Raw genomic sequence first — 16,168 nt, forward strand, 5'->3', positions numbered from 1 at the left:
TCCTTGAGTACTAAGTGGCAGACGTTGGTCTGGGCCTGGTAGGAGCTGGAACCCCGGTCGCAGGGGATCGTGTCAAGGGGCACGGACTGCCGAGGAGGGCAGCCGGCGGCCTTGAGCCATCTCCGGACAGGGGCCAGGACACGACGGGGTACGCGGACCCTAGGCCGGGAAGTAGCTTCAAGTGTCCTGGTAATTTACCCGACGGGGGTGAAGCCTTCAAGATTCATCCCTCACCCGCTCCAAAATCGGGGTACAAGCGCACCGATGGGATAGGACCTTCCCTGACACAGTCCACCAAATCTCGAGCGTGAACCCTGAGTGCAAGCTCACTCTGTTAGCCATACGGGTGAGTGGGACCCGACTAGTTCCACACTACAGGGTCCAAACAGTGAACAAGGTGCCACGGAAAAGGCCACAGGCTTACAAGCAACACCAGGGGCATGGACCTAAGCGTGCTCCCTCCTGGCTGTAGCGATGCTCAGAATTCTGGTTTGCAAACTGTCGATGTCAGCATTCTTGGACTGAGTGAGTACGCAGAAATCCTTCCTTTTCCTAATGGCACCCCACTCCTGCACTACCAACACCGGGCCCCGGGGTACAAACCCCCTACCCACGGAGGGGTTAAACACCTTGCTGCCGCACCATCGCCACCGGGCTCTACCCTTTCCCCAACAGCAGCGGTGGTATCCCACCTTACCACACACCGTGGGTGGTGTCACGAACTTCTAATTCCCCTGTACATACACCCCTTTTCAAACTCGAGTGTCCGCACGAACCCCCGGGTCCGGAGACCCCTCGAGCCACCGTGGTTCCAGATCCGAGCGGGTTGGCCGCTGGCACCGGGGTGGTACAGAACACATGCCTTATGCTTACAGCTTTGAAGTCTACATGAAGCCTGGTAATCCATAATTTCACTTACCGACATTTTACTCCAAGAAACATCTTGTTTCATAATCCTAGTGCCTTACTGGTCTATATACCAGATTACATCTCAATATATGTAATGATTAATCTGACTGGTTGGTGGATGAACACTGCGACAAGGATGGCGACTCAGCTGGATGCTATTATCTTCTAAAATGAAACCGAGGAAAGTGTGAAATCAATTAGGTGGCCCTTTGCCGGCAGCTCCACCGGCCTTATCAGTATGTTACCGGTACAATACATGCTTTTCATCATCATGGCAGTAACCGATTTACTATCAGAGTGCATTTTGCACAGCATTGGATCTTCTGTAAATATAATAGATGACAACTACGTGATTTATATACTGGAGCCTTCTATAGAACCAAAGAAAAAACTCTTAATTTGTTACCCAGAACACTCACATTATACAGTATCTATGCCGAGAAACAAAACATAAGTCTGGGTAGTATGGTCCACCGGACGTACAGTGAGCTTCAAGTTGTATGCTAGGCCATTTAATTAAAGGGGCACTGTATCAACTACAGTCATGGACAAAAGTTTTGAGAATGACACCAAAATTATATTTTCACATGATCTGTTGCCCTCTGGTTTTTAATTGTGTTTGTCTGATGTTTACATCACATATAGAAATATAATTGCAATCATATTATGAGCACCAAAAGGTTCTATTGACAGAATGAGTTAATGCAGCAAGTCAATATTTGCAGTGTTGACCCTTCTTCAGGACCTCTGCAATTCTCCCTGGCATGCTCTCAATCAACTTCTGGACCAAATCCTGACTGATAGCTGTCCATTCTTGCATAAGCAATGCTTGCATTTTGCCAGAATTTGTTGGTTTTTGTTTGTCCACCCGTCTCTTGATGATTGCCCACAAGTTCCCAATGGGATTAAGATCTGGGGAGTTTCCAGGCCATGGACCCAAAATCTCTATGTTTTGTTCCATGAGCCATTTAGTGATCACCTTTGCTTTATGGCAAGGTGCTCCATCATGCTGGAAAAGGCATTGTTGGGCGCCAAACTGCTCTTGGACAGTTGGGAGAAGTTGCTCTTGGAGGACATTCTGGTACCATTCTTTATTCATGGCTGTGTTTTTAGGCAAGACTGTGAGTGAGCGGATTCCCTTGGCTGAGAAGCAACCCCACACATGAATCGTTTCAGGATGCTTAACAGTTGGCATGAGACAAGACTGGTGGTAGCGCTCACCTCTTCTTCTCCTAATAAGCTGTTTTCCAGATGTCCCAAACAATCGAAAAGGGGATTCATCTGAGAAAATGACTTTACCCCAGTCCTCAGCAGTCCACTCCCTGTACCTTTTGCAGAATATCAGTCGGTCCCTGATGTTTTTTCTGGAGAGAAGTGGCTTCTTTGCTGCCCTCCTTGAAATCAGGCCTTGCTCAAGCAGTCTCCGCCTCACAGTGCGTGCAGAAGCACTCACACCAGCACTGCTACCATTGCTGAGCTAGCTCGGCACTGCTGGTAGTCCCATCCCACAGCTGAAACAGTTTTAAGATACGGTCCTTGCGTTTGCTGGTCCTTCTTGGTCGCCCTGGAGCCTTTTTGGCAACAATGAAAGCTCTCTCCTTGAAGTTCTTGATGATGCGATAGATTGTTGACTGAGGTGCAATCTTCGTAGCTGCGATACTCTTCCCTGTTAGGCCATTTTTGTGCAGAGCAATGATGGCTGCACGTGTTTCTTTAGAGATAACCATGGTTAACTGAAGAGAAACAATGATACCAAGCACCAGCCTCCTTTTAAAGTGTCCAGTGGTGTCATTCTTACTTAATCATGACTGATTGATCGCCAGCCCTGTCCTCATCAACACCCACACCTGTGTTAATGGAACAATCACTAAAACAATGTTAGCTGCTCCTTTTAAGGCAGGAATGTAATGATGTTGAAATGTGTTTTGGTGGTTAAAGTTCATTTTCTTAGACAATATTGACTTTGCAAGTAATTGCTGTTAAGCTGATCACTCTTTATGACATTCTGGAGTATATGCAAATTGCCATTAGAAAAACTTAAGCAGTAGACTTTGTAAAAATTAATATTTTAAGCAGTAGACTTTGTAAAAATTAATATTTGTAGTATTCTCAAAACTTTTGGCCACGACTGTAGATGTATTGTATGCAGTAGTAGATGTCTCGATTTGGTTTATTAGTGATGGGTCTTCTGTCCAAAGGATGGAGGATAAGGATTTTTTTTAAATATCCTATATATTATTCCATTGGGTTTTGATGCACGTAATGTACAGAAACAAACATCCTACCCTTGCGCTACTGAAGTATGACATGTGTCTAATTCTTCTCCTTGTCTTAAGTAGAGATGAGCGGTTCCATAGAGGTTCGCTTCACCGGCAGCACACGAGCCGAGCCTCCACTGGCTCGCGCTTGACCCAAACCCCAGAGCAAGTAGCTGATTGGCAGCTTGAGTCTCCGACCACATACAGCCAGCCATAAGCAGATTACTTTCGGGGGAGGGTGTGCGGACTTTTTCAAACAATTTTTGGGTTGCACACTACATGTAATCGTGCTGATGTTACCCCCAGTGTGAGAAGTTCAAACACTGAAAGCGGTTTGCACAGGGCTGAGCACCAAATGTACCTGAACACAGAGTTGCTCGCACGAGTGAAGTTCGCACATAAAGCATCCAAACCCTGAACCTGAACCTTGATTTTTTTAAGTTGGTGTTCGGATCAACAATTGAGGTTCACTCATCTCTAGTCTTAAGGCCTCATACACATTAGACTATTGTCAGCCAAAGCCACTGATATCATCCATTCTAAGGTGTATGAGAAGCCTCCTAACTCTTAGGCTAGGTTCACACACTGCGTTTTTTTGACGCGGCAAAAAACGCACAAAAACGCACCCGCGTCAAAAAAACGCGGAAAAAAAACGCACGCGTTTTGCCGCGATTTGGTGCGTTTTTTTGCTGCGTTTTGCTGCGTTTTTGCTCACTGCGTCTTTATGCGTTTTTTATCAGTGAAGAAAAAAAAAAGGTCTGATGTCATTTCCTTCTTCAATGTGTTCTTCATTCTCCACTAGTGTATGCAGAAGAGCAGACAGCTGCAGAACTACAAGGCTCAGCATACTCCATCCAATAGTGTATGCAGGAGAGCAGACAGCAGCTGCAGAACTACAAGGCTCAGCATGCTCCATCCAGGACTGTATGCTTGAGGGAGAGTCAGGGGGAGCAGACCTACAAGGCTCAGCATCCTCCATCCAATAGTGTATGCAGGAGAGCAGACAGCAGCTGTCGAACTACAAGGCTCAGCATCCTCCATCCAATAGTGTATGCAGGAGAGCAGACAGCAGCTGTCGAACTACAAGGCTCAGCATCCTCCATCCAATAGTGTATGCAGGAGAGCAGACAGCAGCTGTCAAACTACAAGGCTCAGCATCCTCCTTCCAGGACTGTATGCAGGATTTCTTTCCCCCCCCCCCCAAACAAAAAAAATGACGTGGGCTTCGCCATATTTTTGTATGCTAGCCGGGTACAGCATGCAGGTACGGGCTGCCCCCAACCCCCAGCTGCCTATTTGTACCCGGCTGGGAACCAAAAATATAGGGAAGCCCTTTTTTTTAAATTATTTCATGAATTTCATGAAATAATTTTAAAAAAAAAATGACGTGAGCTTCGCTCAATTTTTGAGTCCAGCCGGGTACAACTAGGCAGCTGGGGATTGGAATCCACAGTGCAGGGTGCCCATGCTTTCTGGGCACCCCCGCTGTGAATTGCAGTCCCGCAGCCACCCCAGAAAATGGCGCTTTCATAGAAGCGCCATCTTCTGGCGCTGTATCCAACTCTTCCAGCTGCCCTGATGCCGGGTGGCTCGCTGGGTAATAATGGGGTTAGGGCTAGCTGTATAGCTGGCCCTAAGCCCGAAATTCATGGTGTCACGCCAATATTAGACATGGCCACCATGAATTTCTAGTAAAGATAAAAAAAAAACACAACACACAGAAAAATATTTTTATTAGAAATAAAACACAACACAATTAGTGACTCCATCTTTATTGAAATAAAGAACCCCCCTCCGCAGTAATCCTGGGTCAAGGGTCCCGCGCCGTCCAATCCGGATCCAATATCATCTGATCGGTTTGCTGGGAGGCAAAGCGATCAGATGATGTGTCAGGTTCTAGGGGCTGAATCACATCACACATCAGCTGATTGTATAAAAGCCGTTTATACAATCAGCAGATGCATCGGTGCAAAAAAAAAATACTCACTTATGTGCTGATTACCGGCAGCTCCTGGAGCGATGGGGCGGGAGTCTGATCCTGTCCGATCGCTGCAGCAGCTGCCGGTAATCAGGGATGAAGTCTCCTGACGCATCCGCTGATAGCTTAAACCGGCCGGGCGCCCGCGTCACCGCGATACTTACGATCACCTGATGCGTCAGGTGACTGCATCAGGTGATCCATCGCCAGGTCCTGCATCTATCGGAGGTGTCCCAGCACCAGCACCAGCGTCTGCACACAGCCGGAGCGGCGGGACCGTGAGAGGAGATGGGAGCGGGCATGGCACCGGGAGTCTGCAGACAGGTAAGTATAACTTTTTTTTTTTTCTACTGTTCACTTTTGATTTCGCAGCCGCTTCCACCTCCCGCCCAGACATGGCGCCGCACGGCAGCATACATGTACAGGACGGGAGGTGGAAGCAGCGGTGATGGTACTGGGAGGATTCACGCCTCTGTATTTGCTGACAGAAGGAATCCTCTTCCTGTACATGTCACTTTACGACCCACCTCCTGCGTTTATAGCTGCGTTTTTGGTCTTAGAAACGCACTAAAACGTACCAAAACGCAGCTATTTGCGTTTCTCATTGCGACTTTCAACATCCCATTCCACTCAATGGATGAAAAGCGCAGTGAAAAACGCGGGAATAATTGACATGCTGCGTTTTTGTGGCACCACAAAAACGCAGCTAAAAAAAACGCTGTGTGCAGACAGCAAAAATTAAAACTCATAGACTTTGCTGGGGAAGCAAAGTCATGCAGTTTTCTGAGCAAAAACGCACCCAAAAACTGCGCAAAAACGCCACGAAAAACGCACTGTGTGAACTTACCCTTAACCAACAGATGATGTTGTGGAGATAAGGATCCAGTATGTCTGATTTCAAACTGCTGATCCTTTTGTTCTTGGCCAGATAAGCTGTTGACAGAGCAGTATGGCAGCTGCTCTTTTGTAGAGAACACAGGACAACTCGGCAGATTGGACAGTTGGATGAGATAATGATTGGATGAACTATCATTTGGCCAACAGCTACCATGTTTTCCCTGAAAATAAAGGCCCCTTTACACACTGAGACTTTCTAGCGATCCCACCAGCGATCTCAACCTGGCCGGGATCGCTACAAAGTCTCTGGTGAGCTGTCAAACAGGCAAACCTGGCCAACGACGCAACAGCGATCCGACCTGCAGAACGACCTAGCTAGTCTTTGGGGACGTTGTAAAGCAGCTTTTTGAAAGAGAAGTCGCTAACAAAGTCGCTGTAAAGTCCTTTTACACACTGAGACTTTGCTGCACAGCGGGAAACAAAGGACCAAAGAATGGTCCTGAACAATTTGTAGCGATCAGCAACTTCACAGCAGGGGCCAGGTCGCTGATGTGTTTCACACACTGCAATGTCGCTGGGGAGGTCGCTATAACGTCACAAAACCGGTGATGTTACAGCGATGTCGTTTGCGATGTTGCAGTGTGTAAAGCCACCTTAAGACCTGCCCCAAAAATAAGCCCTACCGTGATTTTACAGGATTTGTGGAGTATGCTTTAGAGATAAGCGAACCCAAGATTCGGTGTTTGTACCAAACAAAGATTTTACAAAAAAACCAAGTTCGGATTCGGAGTTTGGCTGCTTTACGTATGAACACCACTCATGCGGGCATCGCTGTGCTCAGGTACGCTCGGTGCTCAGCCCAGTGCGAACCACTTGCAATGTTTGAATGTCTCACAATGAGATTAACAACAGCTTAATCAGATGTAGTGTGCAGCGAAAAAAAGCCAAAAAACTGAAAAACCCAGCCCATCGGCCAGGAAGTGAGTGTTCATGGCTGGTTACATGTGGCAGAGACCCGAACTACCCTATTAGTGACTTCAATTGGGGTTCAGGTCAAGTCTGGGTCCCAAACCGAACTCTAGATAAAATCCAGATGAACCTGACGAACTTAACTTCAATGGGTCTGCTCATCTATAGATATAAGCCCTACTCCAAAAATAAGCTCTAGTTAATGTAAGAGCCAGCATTAGGGGCAGTCTAACCGTGCAATTTCTCAGGACCCCCACTCTCTTAGGGATCCCAGCATTTGTATTTCAAAGTTAAGATTGTTTAAGGACCTTTGGTGACTTCACAGTCATGTGACCATGATGTAATCAAAGGTCTGTTAATTGCAGGAGCCTAAAACCTGACCAGGAGCCAGACTGATGTGCAGGACTATTCAAGTTAAATAAGGCACTCTTCAGGGTTTATTTTGAATGAATTTTTTTTTTTTTCTGTTGTGAACATGTGACGTTTCGGCCACGTAATGGCCTTCATCAGACAACTCAAATAAATGTAAATATCGGAGCAAATACAGAAGCAGCAACGTGTATTGTCCTGTAAATCAAAGCAGCGTCTTCTATAAAGGACCAAGGTCAGCAGGAAGATAGCAATATAGGCGGTTTAGACAATATTATCTCAAACAAGAGATGCACCTGTAACAGGAGCTAGTGTCAGCTTGGAATGGCGGTATAACACTAGAAGTCCCAGAGAAGGGTCATTTAACATTTCTACCTTTGGAACCCAGAGACGGGTCGAATGACCTGAAGGATGTTAGCTATCCTATAATCACCGTCTTTTGTTCTGTAATTAAGACCCTTTCTGTCGCACCACAGGAGGTTGTTGTTTTCCATTGAGTTTAGCCATTTAGTTTCTAGTTAGTTCTATTCAGTTTATTGTATAGTGTCATTTGACCCTCTTTCGGGACTTCAGGGGGGAGCTCGAAATTTCTGGGACTTCCAGTGTTAAAGCAGCTGTACCGTCACATGGTCACAACAGAAAAAAAAATCATTCAAAATAAACCCTGAAGAGTGCCTTGTTTAACTTGAATGTATATGGTTTGGAAACCGACAAGTGCACCTCCATTTCTAGTTTTGTGGCTGTGCCTTATCCTGCTACAACTGATGTACAGGACTGGCATTTGGGGGATAGCAGAGCAAACGAAGCAATTTCACAGAGCCCGATTCTCTTAGGCGCCCCAGCATTTCTTTCTTGATATTGTACGACTGCTTAAGGACCTTTGTAACATCACGGTCATAGGACCATGTTGTTACCAAAGAGCAATGGCAGACGTCTAACGCTGAAGAGGAGAGAGGCTGGTACATATGTGGTGTGTGTTTGTGTATATGTATATATACAGCGCCTTGCGAAAGTATTTGGCCCCTTTGAATTTTTCAACATTTTCACACATTTCAGGCTTCAAACCTAAAGATAAAAAAATGTAATGTTCTAGTGAATAATCAACAACTGGGACACAATTGTGAAGTTGAACCACATTTTTTGCTTATTTTAAACTTTTATAAAAAATAATAAACTGAAAATTGGGGCGTGCAATATTATTCGTGCCCTTTAAGTTAATACTTTGTAGCGCCACCTTTTGCTGCGATTACAGCTGTAGTCGCTTGGGGTATGTGTCTATCAGTTTTGCACATCGAGAGACTGAAATTCTTGCCCATTCTTGCTTTGTAAACAGCTGGAGCTGAGTGAGGTTGGATGGAGGTGTTTGTGAACAGCAGTTTTCCGCTCTTTCCACAGCTTCTCGATTGCATTCAGGTCTGGACTGTGACTTGGTCATTCTAACACCTGGATACATTTATTTGTGAACCATTCCATTGTAGATTTTGCTTTATGTTTTAGATCATTGTCTTGTTGAAAGACAAATCTCCGTCCCAGTCTCAGGTCTTTTGCAGGCTCCAATAGGTTTTCTTCAAGAATGGTCCTGTATTTGGCTCCATCCATCTTCCCACAAATTTTAACCATCTTCCCTGTCCCTGCTGAAGAAAAACAGGCCCAAACCATGATGCTGCCACCATGTTTGACAGTGTGGATGGTGTGTTCAGGGTGATGAGCTGTGTTGCTTTTACGCTAAACATATCATTTGGCATTGTGCCCAAATAGTTTGATTTTGACTTCATCTGACCAGAGCACCTTCTTCCACATGTTTGGTGTCTTCCACGTGGCTTGTGGCAAATTTTAAACAACACTTTTTATAGATATCTTTGAGAAATGGCTTTCTTCTTGCCACTCTTCCATAAAGGCCAGATTTGTGCAGGGTACGACTGATTGTTGTCCTATGGACAGACTCTCCCACCTCAGCTGTAGATCTCTGCAGTTCATCTAGAGTGATCATGGGCCTCTTGGCTGCATCTCTGATCAGTCTTCTCCTTGTTTGAGATGAAAGTTTGGATGGACGGCCGGGTCTTGGTAGATTTGCAGTGGTATGATACTCCTTCCATTTCAATATGATCGCTTGCACAGTGCTCCTTGGAATGTTTAAAGTTGTGGAAATCTTGTTGTAACCAAATCCGGCTTCTCCACAACAGTATCACAAACCTGCCTGTTGTGTTCCTTGGTCTTCATGATGCTCTGTGTGCTTTAAACAGAACACTGAGACTATCACAGAGCAGGTGCATTTATACGGAGACTTGATTACACACAGATGGATTATATTTATCATCATCAGTCATTTAGGACAACATTGGATCATTCAGAGATCCTCAATGAACTTCTGGATTGAGTTTGCTGCACTGAAAGTAAAGGGGATGAATAATATTGCACACCCCACTTTTCAGTTTATTCTTTTTTTTACAAAAGTTTAAAATAAGCAATAAATTTCATTCAACTTCACAATTGTGTCCACTTGTTGCTGATTCTTCACCATAACATTACAATTTTTATCTTTATGTTTGAAGCCTGAAATGTGGGAAAAGGTTGAAAATTCAAGGGGGCCGAATACTTTCGCAAGGCACTGTATATATACATGCATACCATGGGTACGGAAAGTATTCAGACCACTTTAAATTTTTCATTCTTTGTTTCATTGCAGCAATTTGTCAAATTCAAAAAAGTTCTTTTTTTTTCTCATTAATGTACACTCTGCACCTCATCTTGACAGAAAAAAAACAGAAATTTTATAAAAAATATCACATGGTCATAAGTATTCAGGCCCTTTGCTTAGTATTAAGTAGAAGCACCCTTCCTTTTGAGCTAGTACAGCCATAAGTCTTCTTGGAAATGATGCAATAAGGTTTTCACACCTGGATTTGGGGATCCTCTTCCATTCTTCTTTGCAGATCCACTCCAGTTCCATCAGGTTAGATGGTGAACATTAGTGATCGCCATTTTTTTAGGTCTCTCCAGAGATGCTCAATTGGGTTTAGGTCAGGGCTCTGGCTGGGCCAGTCAAGAATGGTCACAGAGTTGTTCTGAAGCCACTCCTTTGTTATTTTAGCTGTGTGCTTAGGGTCATTGTCTTGTTGTAAGGTGAACCTTTGGCCAAGTCTGAGGTCAAGAGCACTCTGGAAGAGGTTTTCTACCAGGATATCTCTGTACTTAGCCACATTCATCTTTCCTTCAATTGCAACCAGTCATCCTGTCCCTGCAGCTGAAAAACACCCCCGTAGCATGATGCTGCCACCACCATGTTTCACTGTGGGGATTGTATTCTGCAGGTGATGAGCAGTGCCTGGTTTACTCCACATATACCACTTAGAATTATCACCAAAAGGTTTTATCTTCATCTCATCAGACCAGAGAATCTTATTTATCATAGTCTGGGAGTCCTTTATGTGTATTTTTGCAAACTCTATGTGGGCTTTTATATGTCTTGCACTTAGGAGAGGCTTCCGTCGAGCCACTCTGCCATAAAGGCCCAACTGGTGGAGGGCTGCAGTGATAGTCCAAAGACATACAGATAGGGAATTTAGATTGTGAGCCCCAATGGGGACAGCATTCCTGATGTATGTAAAGCGCTGCGGAATATGTTAGCGCTATATAAAAATAAAGATTTATTTATTTATTTATTTATTTATAGTTGACTTTGTGAAACTTTCTCCCATCTCCCTACTGCAGCTCTGGAGCTCAGCCACAGTGATCTTGGGGTTCTTCTTTACGTCTCTCACCAAGGCTGTTCTCCAATGATTGCTCAGTTTAGCTGAACGGCCAGGTCTAGGAAAAGTTCTGGTAGTCCCAAACTTCTTCCATTTAAGGATTATAGAGGTCACTGTGCTTCTAAGAACCTTGAGTACTGCAGAAATTCTTTTGTAACCTTGGCCAGATCTATGCCTTACCACAATTCTGTCTCTGAGCTCCTTGGGCAGTTCCTTTGACCTCATGATTCTCATTTGGTCTGACATGCACTGTGAACTGTGAGGTTGTATATACAGTACAGACCAAAGGTTTGGACACACCTTCTCATCTCTAGAACAACTGTTAAGAGGAGACTTTGTGCAGCAGGCCTTCATGGTAAAATAGCTGCTAGGAAACCACTGCTAAGGACAGGCGACAAGCAGAAGAGACTTGTTTGGGCTAAAGAACACATGGAATGGACATTAGACCAGGGGAAATCTGTGCTTTGGTCTGATGAGTCTAAATTTGAGATGTTTGGATCCAACCACTGTGTCTTTGTAGAAAAGGTGAACGGATGGACTCTACATGGCTGGTTCCCACCGTGAAGCGTGGAGGAGGAGGTGTGATGGTGTGGGGGTGATTTGCTGGTGACACTGTTGGGGATTTATTCAAAATTGAAGGCATACAGAACCAGCATGCCTACCACAGCATCATGCAGCGGCGTGCTATTCCATCCGGTTTGCGTTTAGTTGGACTATCATTTATTTTTCAACAGGACAATGACCCCAAACACACCTCCAGGCTGTGTAAGGGCTATTTGACTAAGAAGGAGAGTGATGGGGTGCTGCGCCAGATGACCTGGTCTCCACAGTCACCAGACCTAAACCCAATCGAGATTGTTTGGGGTGAGCTGGACCGCAGAGTCAAGGCAAAAGGGCCAACAAGTGCTAAGCATCTCTGGGAACTCCTTCAAGACTGTTAGAAAACCATTTCCGGTGACTACCTCTTGAAGCTCATCAAGAGAATGCCAAGAGTGTGCACAGCAGTAATCAAAGCAAAAGGTGGCTACTTTGAAGAACCTAGAATATAAGACATATTTTCAGTTGTTTCACACTTTTTTGTTAAGTATTTCATTCCACATGTTTTACTTCATAGTTTTGATGCCTTCAATGTGAATCTACAATTTTCGGAGTCTTGAAAATTAAGAAAACTCTTTGAATGAGAAGGTGTGTCCAAACTTTTGGTCTGTACTGTGTACAGATGTGCGCCTTTCCAAATCAAGTCCTATCAGTTTAATTAAACACAGCTGGACTCCAACGAAGGAGTAGAACCATCTCAAGGAGGATCATAAGGAAATGGACAGCATGTGACTTAAATATGAGTATCTGAGCAAAGGGTCTGAATACTTATGACCATATGATATTTCAGTTTTTCTTGTTTAAAAAATGTGCAAAAATTTCTACATTTCTGTTTTTTTTCTGACAAGATGGGGGATGGGGTGCAGAGTGTACATTAATGAGAAAAAAAATGAACTTTTTTGAATTTACCAAATGTCTGCAATGAAACAAAGAGTGAAAAATGTAAAGGGGTCTGAACACTTTCCGTATCCATTATTGTATATAATACACATGTGTTACACACAGGGTTTGGGGACTTATGTTGATGTTGCAGAATGTAATATGATTATATTTGAACAAATGTTTTTTTTTTTTGGTTCAAGAATAAATATAGAATGTTGTTCATAGAAAAAAAAATGACATCCCCTGAAAATAAGCCCTATCCCATCTTTCGGAGCAAAAAAATAATGTAGGACCCTGTCTTATTTTCGGAGAACACGGTATCCATGGTGTGTTGGGTACCCTTAGCCATGTGTTTTGACACTCCGGTCAATTCATCTTGGATTGTTGACCATCATCTTGGCACCTAAACGCTACTTTACACACTGCGATATCGGTCCCGATATCGCTAGCGTGGGTACCCGCCCGCATCTGTTGCGCGACACGGGCAAATCGCTGCCCGTGCCGCACAACATCGCCCAGACCCGTCACACATACTTACCTGCCCGGCGACATCGCTGTGACCGACAAACTGCCTCCTTTCTAAGGGGGCGGTCCGTGCGGCGTCACAGCGACGTCACTGAGCGGCCGCCCAATAGCATCGAAGGGGCGGAGATGAGCGGGACGTAACATCCCGCCCACCTCCTTCCTTCCTCATAGCGGCCGGGAGGCAGGTAAGGAGAGCTTCCTCGTTCCTGCGGCGTCACACATAGCGATGTGTGCTGCCGCAGGAGCGATGAACTACATCGTTACTGCTGCAGTAACGATAATCGAGAATGGACCCCCATGTCACCGATGAGCGATTTTGCATGTTTTTGCAACGATGCAAAATCGCTCATCGGTGTCACACGCAGCAACATCGCTAATGCGGCCGGATGTGCGTCACAAATTCCGTGACCCCAACGACTCCGCATTAGCGATGTCGCAGCGTGTAAAGCCCCCTTAAGTCTATCTTGATGCAATTTTTCATTCAGTCTGCCTAGCTACTGTAAGCCCATATAATTTAACTTCTGTGAAAGCCAAATCCCATGTTCACGACTATTTGATATATTCCATTAATATCTGGAATATTTATCGTAACTAATATTATGAACAGACCTGAGGCAATCATTGTACCGCTACATCATAATCTCCACATATATTTTGAGATAATTTAAGGTCTGCCTTTCCTCATTCTCTGCCCGGTATTGACCTATAAAACTAACTTGGTATAGGATGGAACACTCAATACATCACAGTTGTGTCCTTTCCTCTTCTTTTTTTTACATTAATGAGTTTACTTGTGTAGCACCCACTACCCATTGTCTTTCCTTTTTCACTATTAACTATTTAAAACACAAAGCCATCAGAATTGGGGACATTTACCCCTTGTTTCTACTACCTTGGTCCACCTAACAAGTCTGGGTTAGACTCAAATCCAAGTTTTGTAAACTCATAAGATTGAATATGTTGTGGAGACTCGTATCTTTTAGTTTTTTCATAGAATCATAGATTGGAAGAGTTGGAAGGGACCTCATGGGCCATCGGGTCTAACCCCCTGCGAGTGCAGGTTTTCCTAAATCATCCCAGCATTTTCAAATTCGCTTTTGGAAAACGTCATGGGACCTCGCTATGGATATTGTCAGACATTTTTTGTAAAGGGCTGTAGTCGACGGGTGTTTGTGCAAATAAAATTTATTTTTCTTCTTTGCGCACCCATTACTAATACCAGGGCTTGATGCCAGCTGGCAATTCACAGCTGACATCAACCCAATATATTACCCTGTCTGCCACCGCACCAGGGCAACGAGATGAGTTGAGGCACAGCACCGAAATTGGCGCATCTAATGGATGCACCACTTCTGGTGTGTCTGCGGCCTGCTATTTTTAGGCCGGGGTGGGCAAAATAAACACCTTGAGAATACCAGACCCCAGCTGTCAGCTTTACCCTGGCTGGTGATCCAATTTAGGGGGAACCACACATTTTTTGTCTTAAATTATTTATTTAATTTTAAATAAATAATTTAACCCCTTTACCCCTGGGCAATTTTCCATTTTTCACTTTCATTTTATTTTCATCTTTTACACATCTTTTGCACATACAATGTCCTTAGACAGATTTTATTATTGATTACCCAGGAGTGGCAGAGTTCCATACATGGTGCAGGGACAGCAAATGTTACTACAATCTTTGTTCCTATTCACGTGTATAGAAAAGCAGTTGCTGCATCTTTGTGGCCCCATTAATCTGTTGATCTTGTAGTTGATTTTTCCTTCATGCAAAACATCTCTGTTAATTATTCTATTTTTTTTTTATTAATAGTGAGGAGAATATCAGAAGTTTATGCCTCCCTGACTTCCCGGAACCTTCTGACCTCTTTTGGAAATATCTTGACCTAGCCACATTCATCTTACTTTATGTCCTCCCATTAATGATCATTTCTGTTGCCTATACAACTGTGGCAAAGAAGTTATGGCTCCGGAACGCTATTGGAGATGTCACCACCGAGCAATATTTTGCCCTTCGTCGAAAGAAAAAAAAGACCATCAAGATGTTGATGCTTGTGGTTGTCCTCTTTGCTGTCTGCTGGTTCCCCTTGAACTGTTATGTTGTCCTCCTCTCCAGTCAGATCATTCGTACTAACAATGCGGTTTACTTTGCATTTCACTGGTTTGCCATGAGCAGCACATGCTACAATCCATTTATATACTGTTGGCTCAATGACAATTTCAGATCCGAATTAAAGGCCTTGCTGAACATTTGCAAAAAGCAGCCTGGACCACCGGAGGACATGCTTCCCTCCAACGTTCCTTCCTATAGAGTGGCTTGGCCTGAAAGTCGAAGCTTCAAGAGATCATTAGTGTCACACACCCTCCCGTCATCTTCTAACATCCAGTCGGGGAAGACTGATATTTCGGCTGTGGAACCTATAGTGTCCGTTGGCTAAGCTTATTCTAAAATTTCAAGGCCTACTCAACAGATCCTTCAGGCTGCTCAACGGTGTTCGAGAAACATGAGGATGATCTTTTATTAGAAAGTATTCCACAGTGGAATGTTTTACTCAATGTTTCAAGACGTAGAGCAGGAAGAAGAACTCATCTCACGAAGAGAGAAGGAAATGGTTAAAGAATAATGACGGCTTGTGGACTGAACTTTTTGGGACCTGACCTTTTAAGAAGATTAGGGTGAGCTTAGTGACATCTGTAACAAGTGGAACCAGAAATCTGCTGCTATGGTCCTCCTAATCACTTTGTAAGAGGCGCATCTGCTTAGTGTACATTGTGATCTCATTATTGTGCTGCTAAATCATCTTTTGTACAATGTTGTGTGCAAATGAAAGAAAAGTAATTAAAGTCTGGGCAATGAAATTAAGGCAAATCATTTCTAAATAAAGAGATACAGTCACAATGGTTTATTGTTTCCATAGATCATCTGATAAGCGCTTCCCGTAGATCATTTTTCAAAGATCATACCAAAGCCATTGATGATGTTTTCAACTCCCCAGTAACAATAGGCGTCCCTGTCAGTAGCAAGGACTCCTAGTTCCCTGCCTAGGGTGGCATTGTTCAAATGACAGCTCCGAAATGAATTATTATTAAAAAGT

General features: G+C 44.2%; 1 protein-coding gene across 1 annotated transcript in view; it reads left to right on the forward strand.

Moving 5' to 3' along the window:
* GPR83 (G protein-coupled receptor 83) overlaps positions 1-15,932 on the forward strand; it is a 90,634-nt gene extending 74,702 nt beyond the window's left edge. The window contains exon 4 of the mRNA XM_075334683.1: positions 14,887-15,932. Coding sequence (XP_075190798.1) covers positions 14,887-15,511 — 625 coding nt within the window. The 3' untranslated portion in view covers positions 15,512-15,932. The remainder of the gene's footprint in view (positions 1-14,886) is intronic.
* Positions 15,933-16,168: the final 236 nt, after the last annotated feature.

The sequence above is a fragment of the Anomaloglossus baeobatrachus genome, chromosome 2, assembly GCF_048569485.1.
Source record: "Anomaloglossus baeobatrachus isolate aAnoBae1 chromosome 2, aAnoBae1.hap1, whole genome shotgun sequence".
In the NCBI taxonomy this organism is placed as follows: Eukaryota; Metazoa; Chordata; class Amphibia; order Anura; family Aromobatidae; genus Anomaloglossus; species Anomaloglossus baeobatrachus.